This window comes from Rutilus rutilus (genome assembly GCF_951802725.1).
Source record: "Rutilus rutilus genome assembly, chromosome: 18".
Classification (NCBI taxonomy): domain Eukaryota; kingdom Metazoa; phylum Chordata; class Actinopteri; order Cypriniformes; family Leuciscidae; genus Rutilus; species Rutilus rutilus.
In genome coordinates, this window is record NC_140231.1 from 12,645,820 (window position 1) to 12,663,983 (window position 18,164).

The 18,164-nt window shown below is 40.1% G+C and overlaps 1 protein-coding gene across 4 annotated transcripts in view; it reads right to left on the reverse strand.

Annotated features, from left to right (window-relative positions):
* amot (angiomotin) overlaps nucleotides 1-18,164 on the reverse strand; it is a 33,207-nt gene that overhangs the window by 7,472 nt on the left and 7,571 nt on the right. The window contains exons 4-12 of one of the 4 annotated variants that reach the window (XM_084388069.1): nucleotides 9,284-9,418; nucleotides 8,816-8,883; nucleotides 8,485-8,545; nucleotides 6,610-7,609; nucleotides 5,488-6,010; nucleotides 4,668-4,812; nucleotides 2,986-3,078; nucleotides 2,672-2,817; nucleotides 1,181-1,330 (exon numbers count right to left, since the gene is read on the reverse strand). In XM_084388069.1, the coding sequence (XP_084244195.1) occupies nucleotides 1,181-1,330; nucleotides 2,672-2,817; nucleotides 2,986-3,078; nucleotides 4,668-4,812; nucleotides 5,488-6,010; nucleotides 6,610-7,609; nucleotides 8,485-8,545; nucleotides 8,816-8,883; nucleotides 9,284-9,418 (2,321 nt within the window). The other 3 variants (XM_084388071.1, XM_084388072.1, XM_084388070.1) reach the window with 3 other exon arrangements.

The following is an 18,164-nucleotide window of genomic DNA, read 5'->3' on the forward strand; positions in this document are numbered from 1 at the left end:
AAACCCCGCCTACGCAGCCGATTCTAAGATTTCATTGGTCATGTCAATTACAGTGCAGATTGCCTACTAAACCCCTTACCCTAACCTACAGCCTAAGCTTATTCCACACTATAACATTGATAGCCCTTTCCTGATCGACAGCATTACTCTGATCCATCCCTGATTTCTCTAAACATGAAGTCTCAACTTTTCTTGACAGGTGGAGTTGATTGCGTGAATGAGTGGACCAATGCAATCTGCTCAGTGTGAAATAGACGCTCTGCGCGTTTAAAAAAAAGCACCGCTCCCATTGAAAACAATTGGGAAAAATATGCTAGCCTCAGAAAATAACGCTTTGGTGGTCACACAGCCTAAAGGTGCAGTCACATTTACCGTTGTTCGGCAAATTTATATAATGTGCAAAATCCAGTTATTTCAATGTGAATCCATGTGTTCAGGGATTTTGCGTAAAGGCAAAAGATTTCCCCACACTGATATCGCATCAGGTTCATGTTGATCATGAGGATTCGCTGTGTTGACTAGCAGCAATCTGCTTGGTTTTAAAGTGACATCTGTGCGAGTGGTTTCATATATAGCTACACTATTGACAATAGACAATGGGCATTTTTTGTCTGCGAAATTTCGCTAATGTGACCACACCTTAACATTCGAGTACCGCTGATCTAAAGTATTCTTATCTCATCTGAAGGTTGTTTCAGGTGTCCAGGTTGAATGAACAGCACAGAGGAAGGATGTCCAGTTTCTGGGCCCCTAATGAAGAATACAGCTGTCTACTACTCCTCCTCATCCTCTTCTCTCAACACAAACACACATTCACAAAGGAGGCTGAGTTGCAACCTTTCCTCCAGATTAGGGGTCAGTAAAAATTCGACACACAGAAAGAGGCTACGTAGGTAAACAGTTCATCTCCGCAGGGACAGCGTGAGCTCTTGCTGCCTACAACTGAGACCCATCTATGTATGGATGTTTGTGTGAAAAGAGGAATTGGTTGCATTGAGAAGTTTAATACAAGAGTTTTCAAACTAGGGTCTGGGGAAAGGTTAAAAGAGGAAAAAATATATATCTCACACAAATATATATCTGAATATTGTTATCTTTTGCTGGAAATAAGGTTGTTATAATAACAAACAGTTCTGTTCCAGAATGTGGCCAATTCGAGGTAAGCTTGTGCATCACTTACCTGTTGCATTCGCAGTGATTCCAGCTCCCTCTCCAGTCGAGTGCGTAGCCGATGCTCCAGCTGTTCTCTCTTCTCGCACGCGGCCTGAAGCTGTGCTAAAGCCTGCTGCATCCGCTCCACCTTCTCCACATATACCTGCTTTTTCTTCAGCTATACCAACAGAGAGAATGCAGGTCAGACGCTGCTGCTCGCGCCGCACACAGAAGCCCCCCATCCACCTTACAATGCCTCCTTGTATCCTTCAACCTCTCTCTCCTCTACATCTCTCAAATCCACCAGTGGCCATAATTGCAGCCAAAATGAATGCCCCAATTTAGCTCGGGGGGGACATCATAACACAGAAGAGTGAGAGAGCGAGTGTTAAAGTATTTGGCTCCCGTTTGGAAGGGGTGGGTGGAGAGGGCAAGAATTCAGCCATCTTCAAGTCCTTTCATGCCAGACAACTCAAGAGGCTTTGTTCGGGGAACAAGCGGGCGTTTGTGACAGGGTAGAACAAAAGTGGAACGGCCCGGTGCATTTTGGGACGCAAGGGTGCGCCCCCCGTTCAACGATAGCCAAAAGGCCATCTGGGAGCACGCCAGAAGAGCTCAACCACAGACTCCAACTGTTACAAACACTTATGAGCGGAGTTCAGAACCATCAACGCTACTTCGGTTTTTTCTGTTTTTTTTCTTGAAGCTTTTTTTGGCCTCAGTACATGTTGTGTGGTTTCAAAGAAAGCTCCAGCCAACGGTTCACTCAAGCTTGAAGATCTTAACTGCAGAGATGAGAAGTTGACGGGAAGGACTTCAAAGAACTTGAGAAGGTTGAGCTTAAACATTGTGGCGGAGTACCACAGGGATGTGTTTGGGGGGTAAGTGGGTTATGACTCAATGTTCATTTAATGCTGGTTTCAATAAAGTTCACCCACTGTTTACTAACAACAGACACTCATAAGCAGAAAATATTGACAGATGTTAGTTTATTTCCCAAAAATCAATCTGCTCTGCTGTATTGTTCAATGGTCAGTTCATTTTAAAGCAAACTGTGTAATATCTGGAATATATCAAGCCCTCTCTAAGATGTGCCAAACAGGCAAACTACCTCAGCCCTTCTTTTGGATGGCAGCATGATTCAGCAATTACCCGTCCAAAATAAATAGATAAATAAATGAAAACAGAACTCATTTGAGATTTCTTCAGTTTTGAGAGAGTGATGTACAATAGGACCACAAGGGGGCACACTCACGTATACATAAACGCAGAAATATGGTCACAGAAATTGTAGAAAATGTAAATTAATTTTGTTAACATGTAGGTGAGAATATGAACATGGGAACCTAAATGTCTGCTTTGCTCTGGTAGTGTGCCAATTTTAAGTTCATAAAATGTTTTAAAAAATGGCTATTAAAAAGTATGAATACGTCGTAAATTTGTAAAACACAGAGTCGAAGCATGTAAAACGAATTCCTAAAGAGGTACACGGGTACCCTTGATTATCAGTGAGCTTTACCTCCTCCTCCAGCTTGACCACTTTTGCTTGGGCATTGTTTAAGGCCTGGTCACGGATCTCAATGTGCCTGCGCTGGTCCTCGTTGGTGGAGCGAAGCGAATTCAACTCGATATCCAGCTTCTCCTTCTCTCTCTGACTCTCTTTATCTGATAAATGAGTAAAATGGATATTCTGCACTTTCTTTCCCAATATATTGCAACTGACATTTGCTTACAAATAAATGGTATTTCAAAACAAACCCATGATTAATACAAGTGCATCACATTGGTTTCAAGAAAGTTTTAGATTTCCACTAGATGTAGAGGTCCACTCACTCTGAGTCAGAAGCTGTGAGATGGTTTTGCGATTGTCCTCGGTGCCCTCACAGTCTTTTGCTGCAAGCTGCTTGTTGGCTGTTTCCATTCGCTCTATTGAGAGAAAGAGACAATACCATCATACTTTCTCCTGATTTTATAGTTTAAAAATATGACAATGCTTCATAAAGTTTGTGTGAGAGATTAAATCAGTGTTAGAAAATAGGATACCAAAACCAGACCATCTGTGTCAAACAGATCAAATGTATCCATGTGAAAGTTTATATGGTATCTCATTAACAAATATGGTTATTTCTTTGTAGAGAAAACCACAATCAAGGCCTTCCAAAATACTAAAGAGCAAAATAAAAATATTTGATATTTGAAACAGCTGTGATTATTTCAACAGATGCTTAGTGCACTATTCTCCATCCTACCAAAAACACCCTAGATTCTCACACATTATGTACCACTGGGACTGGTTGCTCAGCAATTTGGTAAACAAAAATCTAACAAACATTTTATATTTACATTTTATTTTACAATTCCCAAAGAGCGGTCTTGCCATAATTCACACTGTGCTGTTAAGTCAAAAACTGGCCCAGATAAAAGGGCCATTATATAGAAGGGGTAGCTGTTTTTTTTTTTAAATGGCAAACCATTCATCAAGGAAGCAGGCCAAACGTTAAAACAATATTTCCCCCGTGTTAAGTCAACCAGACTGTGAGATGAGCATTCCAGAATCAAATGCCTTTCCCCCACTGAGCCTCAGTGCCTCTCAATAAAATTAAGATTCTTATCTAGATTTCAAATATAAATTAGGCTACAAGTGGTTGCCAAGAAGTATTACTGACCGTCAACTCATTTGTGTCCCTAGCACAAACATATTTGAAAAATGTGCACCGAAGTTTTATAGATTGTGATTTGTTGAAATCCCTGACCCTAAAAATAATCAAGAGTAACACTGATGGATGCCTTTGCAAACAACACTAATTATCGATTGCAAGAAATCTACTTTAGTAAAATCTATGCTTGAATAATATCTGTAGTAGTATATCAGGCTACAGAATATATGAGAATCGCAGGGTGAAAGAAAGAACGGCAAAAGAGAGAGAAGAAAAATTTGCTGTAAAACTCTTGGAGCTCCCTGTGGACAAAGTCTGGGCATACTGCCATAAATCAGGGGTTCTCTGTTCTCTGCTGGACTAAAGAACACAGTGAGGCATGATCGTAGAGGTGGCCACACTCTGGCAGAGCGGGCCTGCTGACAGCAGCAGAAAAATGAGAGGGAGAGACTATTGCTTTGGATTCCAATAGAAACTGCACAGAGCCACAAGATATGACACAAAAGAAAGCAAACTGAATGAAACTTCAAATGCTTTGAACTTGGAGAAGAATAAGAAGCTTCTTTGAATGGGAAGGACAGAATGTTGGAGCCAGGTGGGACCACCGCAACGTTCTCATTTACTGACCCTGTAGTGTTTCTCCATCTGATGTTCATACACATAATGTTAACAAAATTTGGAAGCTCTACTCTACTGCAACCTGTTATATCTTACTGTGATCCAGTAATCCATTTCATCCTGTCAACCATAAGCAGATCTACTCTTGCTGTTACAATTCATGGACACTCCTTTCATAATATTCTCCTAATACTCTCTTAAAATCTGCTTTTCCATTCAGTTATCCTGCTTTGTTCTCACCTCTTAGGTCCCTGTTGAAGTCGTGTACCCTCCGCACCTCCATCTCCAGCTTATTTCTCATGGTCTTCTCAAGAGCTTCCCTCTTCGTGGATGATTTGGCCAGGTTTTCATAGGCTTCAGACACCATTTGGATCTCAGTCTCCAGCTGCAAAGTAAAAATACTTCTTATAGAAAGTATGGATTTTTGAAATTCAAAATGATACAGTATGGAAAGTAGCCTTCGGTTTTTTGCATGAAATAAAACCTATTGTCCATTCCAAAGAACACCTTCAAATCTCTTCTACCCCTTCTGTGCCAAAATGGTGCTGCTCACAGAGCTGATACTTGGCGATCTGAGAGCCTATTACAGGGTTTCCCAACCCTGTTCCAGGAGGCACACAAACACTACACACTTTCGCACTCTTCCTGATTCAACTCATTAGCTTGTGAGTAGAGACTAAAAGACCAGAAATAGATGGTAGGATAAGAGAGACATCCAAAATGTGTACTGTTGGTTGATTTGCCTCCAGCAACAAGAATGGGAAACACTGGCCTATCTTGAACTGGCCCACATTTCCAGACTTGAGAACTGTTACAATATGGGTTACATGTCTGTGGTACCTGTTACAACCTGAATGAAACCAGCATTCAGCATTTTTTCCCATATCTCCTCAAGAATCTCCACAGAAGACCAAATTGTAAACGGATCACTGCTGAATGCTTTTGTTAACTCAGTAGCTAGCTAGCCAAACTGTTGTTGTTCTGAAAACTTTACTTGGTAACGTTTTCCTGCCTCCTGACATAATCATAATATAATGTGAACCTTCAAAGACATTCTAACCTTTTGTAGTTTGGACACCTTTTCCCCACACACTTCCAGCTCTTGTTTAAGCAAGCGGTTCTCTTCGGACAGCATATCCACCATCTGCTGGGCTCGGGCCAGCATGGCGTAAGGGTCCCCCTGCATGGAGTGTGGATGCGAGTAGTGTTGTCCTGGATTCTGTTGCTGCTGCTGCTGCTGCTGGGAGCCCTGCTGGTGGTACTGGTGCTGGTGCATGTGGAGGCCCCTGGGAGCTGACCCGTAAGGATCATGAGGGAACACATGGCTGCGTTGATGGGGAGGGTGACCTGGGCCTGGGCCGTATGGATCACCTTGGTGGGAACCGGGCCCCTGTGGGCTCCGGGCACACATAGGGAAGGGCTCTCCCTGGTGACCCATATGTGGAGGATGGTGGGAAGAAGCCAAGAAGTTGCTGAGAGTGGAAGACTGAGTACGGGAGAGAGAGCCCCCTGATGTAACAGAAGATGAAGGGCTATGGTGATGGACAGACCTTTGAGAGTGACTTGAACTCTCCTTACTTGACCTAATGAGGGCAGAGAAATAAATAATATTCATATTTTGACTGATTACAAAAGTGTAAACATCATAAAAATGTAGAACTTTCAGTGACCTACAAATACTTTAAGTTGAATATAAAGGTGCATAACCAACGGCTTTCTTTTAACAGATTAAATCACCATTGGAAAACAACTTGTCCAAAGTAGAAACTATGTAATGCATTCCAACCGTTCATAAAAATATTTTTCACAGGTCAACATTCCTGGTTCTCTGCAACATAATAGAGAAACTGTCGTGTTGTGACATGTAGATGATTATTAGAATTAGATATGCATTCTTTTGCTATATGTTACACACTGGCTCTGAGGTTAATGAATTCAGGGAAACAGGCAAAACTGGCTTTTCCCATAACTGGTTTCCTGACAACAAGTCCCAGCATCGAAGGGAAGGGCTGTTTTAAGATTCATCATTTGGAATTTTTCAACAACTGATAAGTCAGGGAATTTGCGGGAATTTGTGTTTTGAGGTGTATCGTTCCAGTTCCCACAAATGTCCTATAATTCAGCCAACACTTTAGCTTGGAACTCTATAGCTTTAGCTTTTGTAAGCACTCTTTTAGCTCACCGGAAAGAGCCATACTCTGGTGGTGGCTGGTACCGGACGTGAGGAATGTCAGCTCTTGCTGGCTGGCTTGTGCCACGGTGGTCTGGGTAGAAGTGTCCAGGCTCCTGGTGCTGATGGTGCTGCTGCTGGTGCTGCTGCTGCTGCTGTTTGGGTGGAGAGGGCATTGCTTTAAATGGATAGTCTGGTGGTGGACCCCTGTGTTGGGGCCCAGAGGGTTTATAATAGTCTCCTGGAAGTCCAGGTGGAGGCAACTGGGGGGAAAGTGGTGAACTGGTAACAGGCGCATGGGCCTTAACCCCGCTGGTGGCCAAAGAAAGCTGCATTAGTCTTTCACTGAGTGAACGTACATGGCCTTGCTTTAGATCCTTGAGCCCGTCGTCTTGGTGAACTTTGCTTCCATTCACCCTTTGTACCGTGGGCCTGCCCTCTGGGGGTCGCACTTTAGGGTTGCTGAGGCCAGTCACATAAAATGCTGCACCTACTGACGGGGGTATCTGTGGTTGAGGCTGCTGGGGCTGATGACCACGGAAGTACTGTGACTGCACCTTGGCTTGGTCATAGGTGGGTAGGTCTTCGGGATTCTGCCCTTGTCCGCTCAAGCAGCTTCCACTGCCTCCACTGCCACCGCCACCTCCTCCTCCCGCAGTGCGTGTGCTGAGCTTCTCCATGCCACTGTCTGTCTGCAACTCCTGGCCCTGAGGCTCCTGCCTCGCAATGTGAGGGACCATCGAGAGCTCGTCCCCTGGGCTGCCAGGGCCCGGGTATCCACTCACTGGACCTTGCTGCTGCTGCTGCTGTTGTTGTTGCTGTTGTTGCAGGGCAAGGTAATTTCGGCCGTCGCCATAGCGCATTTGCTCCTGCAAGAGCCGCTGCAGAACTGTATGGCCACTACCGCTGCTGCCTGATGTGTCCTCGGAAACTGAGGCTGCCGCCCTCATTTCCAGCTCCCGTGACCTACCCACCTCATGGAAGGAGGAGCTTCGGGCACGGTCCACACTCCCTGTGTAAAAAAACACCAATGCATGATGAATAAACACAGCCTATTATCACAAGCTATACCACAATGAAGTAGTTACAAAGAAGTCAGTTTAAGAAGCTGAAATGAAAGTAAACAGACTGAAGGAGATTGACAAATCTTCTGCATGTTCTAAGAAAACTGCCTGAAATCTCAGACCCCAACTTTCCCAAACTCTTTACACGTTGACAGCTGGGCACCATAGTCTTTAAGGTTTTTATTGCTAAATTATGACACCAGTTTTCACTTTAAATGTGTCATTGGCAACTCTCTGGTGATCTTCAACCACTACTAATCACTATTAACTTGTTAACTGAGGATTAATAAAAATTGTATTGTTCTAAATTATAAAGATCAGGAAGAGCCCAGGGTCAAGGTGTTGAAGTCCACCCATGATGCAAATCATGTTACCAATGCCATATACAGTATATATATACCACATTACTGTACAACAGCTCCATTCCTTTAACATGCATTGCAGTTGAGTCATCTGATTATCCAAAGCTTACACATCTTCAAAGCTTAAACCCCAATCTCCCTACTGTCGGCTTGAGCTGTAGATAGTAGATACTTAGAAATCACACAGAGCAATTTAAAACAACAAGTGAGCTGTTAACGCATACAAAGCCATTATGTGGAAACCATTCCATAATATTAGAGCCAATGTGGAGTGTAATGTGTAGTACTACATTACTGTAACTACATTACTACTGCAAAATGAAAGGTTACTATAATTTATATACATTCTGTTTCTCTTAATGGTGTTTATCCGGAATGGTTGCCACTACTGGCATTGAACAGAGTGTGTAGTTTAGTGGTTAATGCACCATCTAAAAAAGTAATGAAGGGGAACTTATTACGTCTATTGCTTTCTGATATTCCCCGCATTCTCAAGGAGGATGAGGCTTTTTTCCGAAACATCTGTGGTGAATAAATAAATAAATGTAAAGTGAGTCAGAAACAGAGGAATCAGTGTACAACTGCTTTCCAATTTGGAAAGCCAGAGAAAGTGGGAGATAGAGTGAAAGAAAAATACATTTCATAATGACCCCCCCTCCCATACTTTAACTTCCACTTCCTGTCATTCACCAATCTTTCGCTCACTGAGACCTCCTCAGAGTCAATGAAAGAGATGGCCACAAACAAAAGCAGGATGAGAAAATGAAATGGCGAGGTCACAAAAAAACTCACGGTTAAGATGAATGAAATGATGGCTGATTTCTGTCGATGAATAAGTGGCACTTCATATATTTGAAAAGCTGAAAATTGTCCCAAAAAGATATTTGTCAGTAGTTTTATGTTACTTGTGTTTACACAACCCTCATCCAGTGTGGTTAGAGAAACTCTGTCGGGCATACCTTTGGATCTAGTACTTTTTAACACCTTTGCTGCAAAAATGTAACTGCTTTTATGAATAATTTTAAGCATAAAATATAGCACAGGACTTTTTAAGTGATAAAAACTGTATCCAAACAGGTTCTACATTTTTGTACATTTTGAATCACAGAGCTGAAATGAACTAACCCATAACTTCTAGTGGTTTCTTTTGTCCCACTGATGTCCACCCCACCCATCTAGGCTCCTCTGGTGTTCTCCAGTCACTGTGAAAACTTTTTTATGTCTCCATTACTCTACTGTATATTCGACAAGGTCACCTACCTGTGCGGCTGATGTCGTGTGTCACTACTGGCTGCTCATCGTGCTGACATTCACTGGGGTCACTGCTCTGAAGAAGCTCCTCAAGTTGCTCCAAAACACACAGCCGGTCCGTGAGGTCCCGAATGCCAAGCCACTCTAGAACAGGAAGGCACTCTGGCGAGTTAGAACAATGGGGGTGGGGTCCAAAGACAGACACTTTTTTTTTTTTTCAAAGGCTTTTTTTGAAGGGTTGTAGAAAGAAATATAGTTCATGTGAAAGATAGGGGATGTGAGGTATGTTCATTTCCTGATTGAGACAGAACCAAAAAAGAAATGCCCTTGTGTTTTTTTTTTACCTTCTCACAGCCATTGGGGACCATTCTGCAGCTGTGTAGTTAGGTGATAGAAAAATACCATGCTAAGCTACTGGACAGAAATTCTGACAGATATAAAATAGTTTAAGGGAGTGAGACTGGTTCCAGATCAGTTGGTAGAGATAGCATGGGGTAGTGGTTCAATCCAAACAGGATGTAGGGATGTGCATAGTTTTAAATGACTGGCATAAGCTGCATTTATGCCCCAAAAACACTCAATCTAGTCTGTGGAATTTTGATGCTTTAAGGACTGGCAAAAGTCTCTGAAATTATTTAAAAGATATATTCTTCCCATAATGCAAATCTAATGAAAACAGGTCAGTGACATATTTTACCCTGAAACCAGGTCATTTAGATTTATTTTTATTGTGACATACACATTAAAATTCGCATTACTGTAATACAGGATGTTTTACTTGTGAGTTTCTCATTTCTGTATTTTATATGGGATTACATAGCAGTTAAACATACTACATTGACATAATTACTTAATTGAAATAATCATATTTTCTTGGGCTGTCAAAGTTAACGTGTTAATGTATATGATGAAATACGTTTTTTGAATACATTGTGTTGTTATTTATTGACTGCAGATTTGGGTTCACTGTTTGGATTTCCCATGCACTGCAAAGCATGTTGATGGAATATAGATTATGTTGATTTTGTTTGTTTTTGCATCACAGTAAAGAGAATTGTGTGAATGCAAAGGTCATAAAATAGGCTTTATTTTCTTTAAGAAAAATATAATTTTTATTGACAGGTTTTGTGAGTTTCAAAACCTAGGAAAATCCTCTTTCAGACAACACAATTTAAGAGAAGACTCATTACAAGAACTCTTGAATCACTCACACAAAACTTCACATAGCTATGAAACAGTCTGAATCATACAATAAACCAGACCCCTCTCTAATACGCCCCCCAACCTCGTCAAAAACAGAAATAGGCTACAGACGCCTCCTCCCCTCACACTCCTGCTGACGCTCGAACTTCAAGTTCCTTGACTGTTTCAGATAAACAGTTTATTCCACGGCCAGAGTGCCCAGAAGTGAATTCATGGAATCTGACATGGTTAAAAGTCCACAGATAGGTCTCCCAACAAAAGTTTCCAAAGGTTCTGACCTCAGAGTCCTGCCATGGTCGTGTCAGTGACACGATGTGCTTACATTTTAAGTACTGAGCAAGGTATGGAGCATGTCAAGCATGATTCCCAGAACTACAAACCTGGGAGAATGTTTATCTATCCTATTAACTTCATGAACACATTCCCTTCAAATTTCCTATCTACAATGTGCATACAGCAAATGCCCTCGATAACTTTAAACAAAGTTTAAACATTATCGTTTTAGGGGAATATTAACTTTGAAGAACTTAGCATCCTTTTTACAGTGCAATCCCAACAAGACAATTCACTGAAAACCATTAAAAAGCTGAAAAATACAGCCAACACAAATTCAACTCACAGATATCCTTTCCACCAAAGACGTCTTGTGTGAGAAAACTCCACTGAACTCTCCTTAACAGTTGATCATCCTAACCATTAGGTCTCGAGTCGCACTCCTTTGTTCACACGCTCAAGGATATTACTGCAGTAAGCTTGTACACTGAACTAGCTAATGCATTCCATCAGGTGTGGCTGTGAGGATAGGTGGGCTGGATCACTGCCAGTTATCTACACACCTTCAAACCTGCCTGCTGTTAACACTCCAACTTGCGTCAAAATGATCTAATTATCCAAGATTGGGTGTGCGATACATATCTAAAATCTGACTAAGATCATGGTTGAAAAAAATTATTGTGGTTATACAAATTACTTTTGACCTCAAAGGTGATGAAACTATATTTGATCCAGTTTATCGGTTTCAGCAACATGTGATGAGTGTTGGAATGTTTGTTAAAATTACTTTTCGCCATTTCAAAATTCAGATTTTCACAAGGGGCTTCTGATTGCTCTCAGTGTGCTAAGAAATTGCACCTATTACATTTCAATTTCTGTATGCTACAATAATCCAAATGTGTTTAATTTGTAGAGATGTTGACGCGAAATAAGCAACTTGCAGCGATCAAACCTTCCTCAGGGTAGTCACCACATTTAATTGGACGTGAATGAAAATGCATTCAAGACTGTAGGACAGAATGTTAGTGACAATGCAACATCTACATTTCATTATATTTATGCATTGGCAGATAGCAGGTTTACACTTCAGTACACTATCAGTTCATGCATTCCCTGGGAATCGAACCCTTGACGTTGCTAGTGCCACGCTCTACTGTTTGAGCTACATGAATATAATAGCCAATTATTCAATTTAGGAAATAAGATGTCGTCTTTGTAATATCACGCAGTATTTATCTGAGATGGGTCTTTATACATGTGAATATAGATATTTAAAGAAGGGGGGCGCAAAAAGGGATCCATCAAAAGGCCAAAGAAAACCCCTAGACAAGTTGGTTGTTGGAGGACTAGTTCATTTATTGACCATCGTGACCCATCAATAACCCTAACATGTTGTCAACAGACAAATCCCTGAATGTCAGGCCAACTTGAGCAAAGAATGCACCTGCTGCGAACAGTCGAGTTATGTAGAAACAGGTGGAAAACCACAAGTCCTCCGATAAGAGACTGAAACACCTGGCTTGTCGTAACACAGCCAGCAGTTATTCCTTCCTCATATTCCTAACTGCTGCCGCCCGTGTCTTTTTCAAGAGCAATTAAACAGAGCCAAAGGGCAACATAGGTACTGGGCAACAACTTGCTGTCAAGCTATCAGAAAGGGTGCAATTAATAAAAAAGGCTTTATCTTCTGGAATTAGTGTTTTTGTAAAGAAATAAATGAACCATGGCAGGGTTCAATACACATGTAATCCATATAAAAATATCCCCTCTAGTGTGCCAGTAAAGTTGAGCAAACATTCTCAGTTAATACAATCTCACTTCCTTGACAATAAGTTATTTGGTTATTTATTTAATGAATATAAACCGTTTCAAAATGGTACACTTTGTAACTATTTTGGTTAAAATTGACTAAATAGAGTCAATACATCATCAATCCTTACAAAACATGATTTTTTTCTTCCTAATTCACTATGGAAAGCCTATTACAAGTGTTTATATTTTAGACCAAGCAGGATGGTTTTGACCAGAAATTGTGTACATGCATCACTTGCCCGTCTCGTCATATCCGTAAATAGAGAAAAGTTTCTCTGGCTACTTTGACCCGTGTGGGAGTGGCACAGGTTAGTTGTTACAACGAGCGAGAAAGATTAACATAGAGCAGCTAAATCTCGAACCTCCGAGGAATCACGCGTTTAAAAACAACGCAGAACAGAAGACAGTCTGCTGGCAAAAAGAGAGCGTGACTGAACTCGTAATAAAACAAGTATCAACATTGGCTTGGCTTTTCGGAGATGGCGAGAACTGAGGGGTTTGAAATGTTGTAAAAGCGAAGTTGAGATGGTGTTTTTATTACTCAACAGGTCAGTTAGGTATTTTATTGAACAGATGAATTGGCATATGTAGCTCTCTAACAGATTTTATTGTAAAGCATTATCTATTGTGAAGGGTGAAGGGTCATTTCATTATGGTTGTTGTAGCGCTGTGCTGGAATTTATTTTCAAAGAACCAGGTCTATTAAAAACAACAGTAATGTCTTCAGTTAATCAGCTTGAGATCCTTTCCATCTAAACTGCTTATATCTCTTACGCCTAGTAGTGAATGTTTTATGAGCAGTAGGATAACCACAATCATCCGCACAGACATGCAGAGCCGAAGCACAACCAAAACAATGTTCTTCCGTAAAATGCATGCAGGTTTGTTTTTAACCGGCAAAAGTTACATCGAGTACGTTTAAAATTCAGTGCTAGCTATACTTAGAAAGATCGGATAATTCAAAATGGATGTATTTCTGTAACCTGGTTTCTGATGGTCTGGAACATTTTGAATGGATGCTGACATTATCTAAATATTTACATTTCGTGCACAAGCTTCCCAGGGCCCCCACGCAGACAGTGCTTACTCGGGGTAATAGATCAGGAATGTGGCCCAGGGTAGGTTTGAGTACAGGCCCGATGCTGGCACACTATCAAACAGCCTCTGACAGTGCAGTTCATTCCTGCCCTCATTATGCTGAGACACTCCAGGTTCTCAGTACAGTGCTGACAGATGTCCAGGTTCATATCTGATCTAGGATTGATGTTAATGCTTAACTTATAACATTTTGGAATTGAAGAGTTGCCCCCAACTGGTTTCTTGATCATTACATTTGGACATGCTTGATAAACTCCAAAACTATTTCCAAAAATACCCAGTAGTTTGGTGTATAGGGTGACTAATCACATCACATCACATCTAATCTTTCAACACAGTTCTCCTTTTACATTTCCAGTGTTTTTAGTCATAAAGACCAGAAGCTGACACAATAGAATTAATCACCAAACAGATATGTATAGAAGTCTAAAGAGAACAACATGTAGTGGTGTTGTGATATTCTTAGTTAATGCAACAATAGACAGATCATGGGTCAATGACAAATTAGCAAGTCCATTTCTTAGAAATGTAGTCTGTATTTAAATTGAGTCTGGAATGACGGTAAAAATGTCATGTGGTGTGACCATCGAGCTGTGTCATATTTTCCTTACACTTTGCAAACGTGTCAGTGTACACACACACACACACACACACACACGCACATACAGTATATATATATATTTTTAGGGTTAAAAATTATGTTTCAAATTACGAATTTAATTCATAAATATATTTTATGATTTAGGCCTAGTATAGTTTTCTTGTCATAAAAAGTCAAATTAACTGATATTTTAAAAGATGTATGCCATGAGGGTCCTCTTCATGATGTCATTTCCTGTTTTATGTTTTGGTTTGGTTTTTTGCATGTTGGTCGGACCATGTTGGTCATACATCATGAAGACTAAAATGTTAGTAAAGCAGCTTTGTTAAAACATTTTTCTAAGAATTAATAATAGAGGATTATACCAAACTACTTCAAAAACTTTTTTTAAACTACTTTTTCTATTATGATTACATTTTAAACTTATGCTGACCAAAGCAGTTCATAAATTAAAATAATGTTCATAATTGAAGGTATATTCAAGTTACTGTGTGAATTGCATCGTAACATTTTTATATAAATAAATAGATTTGGACATAAAAATGAGCGTCATGTGATTGACCCATACGCGCATGTTACTATAGGCAAGAACTTTACCCTTTGGTTCCACTTTTTAGAGAACTGTGACAAAAGGAAGCAGGATTTTCCATTGCATTTTCTTGTCTTACTTCCCGACCTCTGATGAATATTGCCGTTGGCAACAACGGTAAACTGTCTAATGCTGACAAGTGGTCGGGCAGCATTCCACAAGGGCTAGAGTTTCACCACGACAACCTCCTAAACATAAACCTTAAAACATTAAAGCGGGAAAAATCAGGAGTGTGACCTTAGAAAACGTCTGTTAAGGCAGAGCGAGCAGCCCTCGGATAGTTAAAAACGCCACCCCCAACTTTCGCAGGCACTGTTTACATAACAGGGGAGCATTAGTGGAAGGTTTCCAGGGGTTTAATGAACTCCAGAGAGCTCGTCCATGTTAAGAATTCTTTTATGCTTTATGTAGGACATGATAACACTGACAATATTGTTATTGGTGAAGGAGGAGCTAATACTGAAGAATGTTTGTGTGTGTTTGAAGAGAGAAGTTGATGATGATGAGGCCACAAGACCATCAGAATTATATATATATATATATATATAATTTTTTTTTTTTTTTTACACAGTGATAAGGCTGTTTTTTATGCCAGTTATAAACCACTAAATATGCTATTGTTTGTGAGTTCCAGGTGGTATTTAGGGGGTGGGACCATTTCATTCAAGAGGTCATATGATTGGACAAAAATCTGTGTAGTGCAACATGAGTCATATATAATTTTGCTTTGGTTTCCTGGTAAAGAAAACAGTAAGATCTCAAGTAACGTCTCAAAACTAAAAGACACAGACTTTTGGGGAAAAAGAAGACGTGCACCCCAAACCATTACAAACTATTCTCACACACAAATTTAATTAGTCTTCCAGCATGCATCCAATGAGCGGATAAGACGGTGACAAAGGAACAGTCCGAGAACAAAGACACATGCAGACAGAGAGATTAAGGCAGAAGGGGGAATTGAGAAACACATGGCAGGAACTGAGCAGGAAACGCAACATTCCATTCTGGAAAGGTCTGGCGCTGCAACCGTGGAGAAAGCGTAAAGCTCAGCCTCCCCCTGTGTCCATTACCTCCAGCTCGGAGAGATTCTCACACTGCAGGACTGGAAAAGAAGTAGGCCAAGAAACTCTGACACATCTGCTCCTTCTCTCTACCGCCGTTTCCATGTTCGTCGCAATATGTCTTCGCGGCATTAATTCACCTCCTCCCTCAATTGAGCGGCTTTCTTGGAATTCAACCGTGATTAATTTCAAGGGATTACGTTCTTTTAAACATGTGAGAGGCCTGATGGGAAGTCAGTGCTGAGAGAAACCAGAGGGCCACAACACTTCAGTGCACACAGTGGATTTGACTGTTTTAGGACAGAATACTCTTCCAAAATACTCACTTTTTTGGACATGGTTGCTTGGCAATACCAAGTTGTATTGTCAAGGCATTCTCTGAAGTATCATTGACCACTATAGATGAATATACAGATCATACAGTACCATGAGTGAATCTGGAAATCTCTTTTTTTTTAATGCGATATTGACAAAAGAAAATAATATCTCAATATTTTTTGGGGATTTATTGATAACGATGATCAGATATTTTTTTCTGAGTGTGTTTATTGTGCCGGTACTTTGGCAGGTTTAGGACTGCCGTGGACATAAAGTTTTTGGTAATAAGTTTAAATTGATTTTTACGATTTTATCTGCATGTTTTTCTTACGTAATTAAATGTAGCCTATACATAATTTATGATAGCAAATTATTACATTTACTCAAATTCACTATAGGGTTGTTACCACTCAAATGAAATCAGTATCAACTAAATCAGACTTTGCAATGCAGAGGAAACACAGAAGCTGCATCTGAAGTGGTATTTAGATGTCTTTACACTGTTTAATGCAGCTCAGAGGTGACATTAATCATTTAACCTGCAGTTACAAATGTATGTTTTGATGTTTGATGATAAATTAAATTATTTTAAAATTGAAAAGATACTTTAAATATAAAACTAAAACCGCCAGTAGGTGGCAGCAAGTCACTGTTAATTAGCGAATCATTGAGTCATTAAAAGGCTAGTTCACCCAAAAATGAAAATTCTGTAGTCAGTAATTACTCACCCTCATGTTGTTCCAACCCCGTGAGACTTTCGTTCATCTTCGAAACACAAATTAAGATATTTTTGATGAAATCTGAGAGCTGGCTCACTCCTTCATAGGCTGCAAGGTAACTGACATCTGCCAGCCCAGAAAAGTTCGTAAAGACATCGTTAAAATAGTCCAAGTGACTACAGTGGATCAACCTTAAGTTTATCAAGTGATGAGAATACTTTTTGTGCGCAAAAACAAAACAAAAATAACGACTTTGGCAGATAGCGATTACCTAGCAGCCTATGAAGGAGTGAGCCAGCTCTCGGATTTCATCAAAAATATCTTAATTTGTGTTCCGAAGATGAACGAAAGTCTCACGGGGTTGGAACAACATGAGGGTGAGTAATTACTGACAGAATTTTAATTTTTGGGTGAACTAACCCTTTAATTCAACCAATTCGTTCAAATGGACTGATTGATTCAGTAACGAAACACCGCTGTGTGTTTCTCAGAAACGCAAAACAGTTCTGCTGTGGCTTTGTTTGGAACTATTTTCATTGATGAAATAGAGCAAAACAGGCAATATTGTCTAAAATATATGTAATATTTAAGTCACTTAATTGTTTATTAAACTCAGTGGTGAACAAAGTACACAATTCAAGTACTTGGGTAAAAGTACGGATGCACGATATATCGGCCACCATATTGGAACCGGACGATAAAAATTCATTTTAAATATTACCATTAGAAAATTTAATTAAAGATCATTTCCTTCAGCTGAGACACTTGAGATGCACACTGTTCTCCATAATGTTTTTGAATTGCTTGAAATATGATTGGAATCACTTCAAAAAGGAAAAATATAGTGAACTGCAACATGTGCAGCGCAAGTCTGTCATATAGGCTACATAAAATTATAATGAGAACATTATAATTGTGTGCTTGGGACAATGGCTTTTAAATGGTGAGACTTTTGCTTTTGTAATCAGGCATTACATAAAAATTTGGATTTAGATTTATCGGCCAAAATCTTCGTATAGCTTAGTATTTAAAAAATAAGAAAAAACTAAATTCGTGTTGACAAAGAATATAAAGACAGACATCACATAGGACTAAATGCATACAATTTTAAGAACCCTATGCAAACATTTGAGTTTTTTATAATTTGTTCTGCTACGGCAACCGGGAAAATGCATTTGCATTAATTTGTAGGCTATTATTTAAATGTTATGTTTAG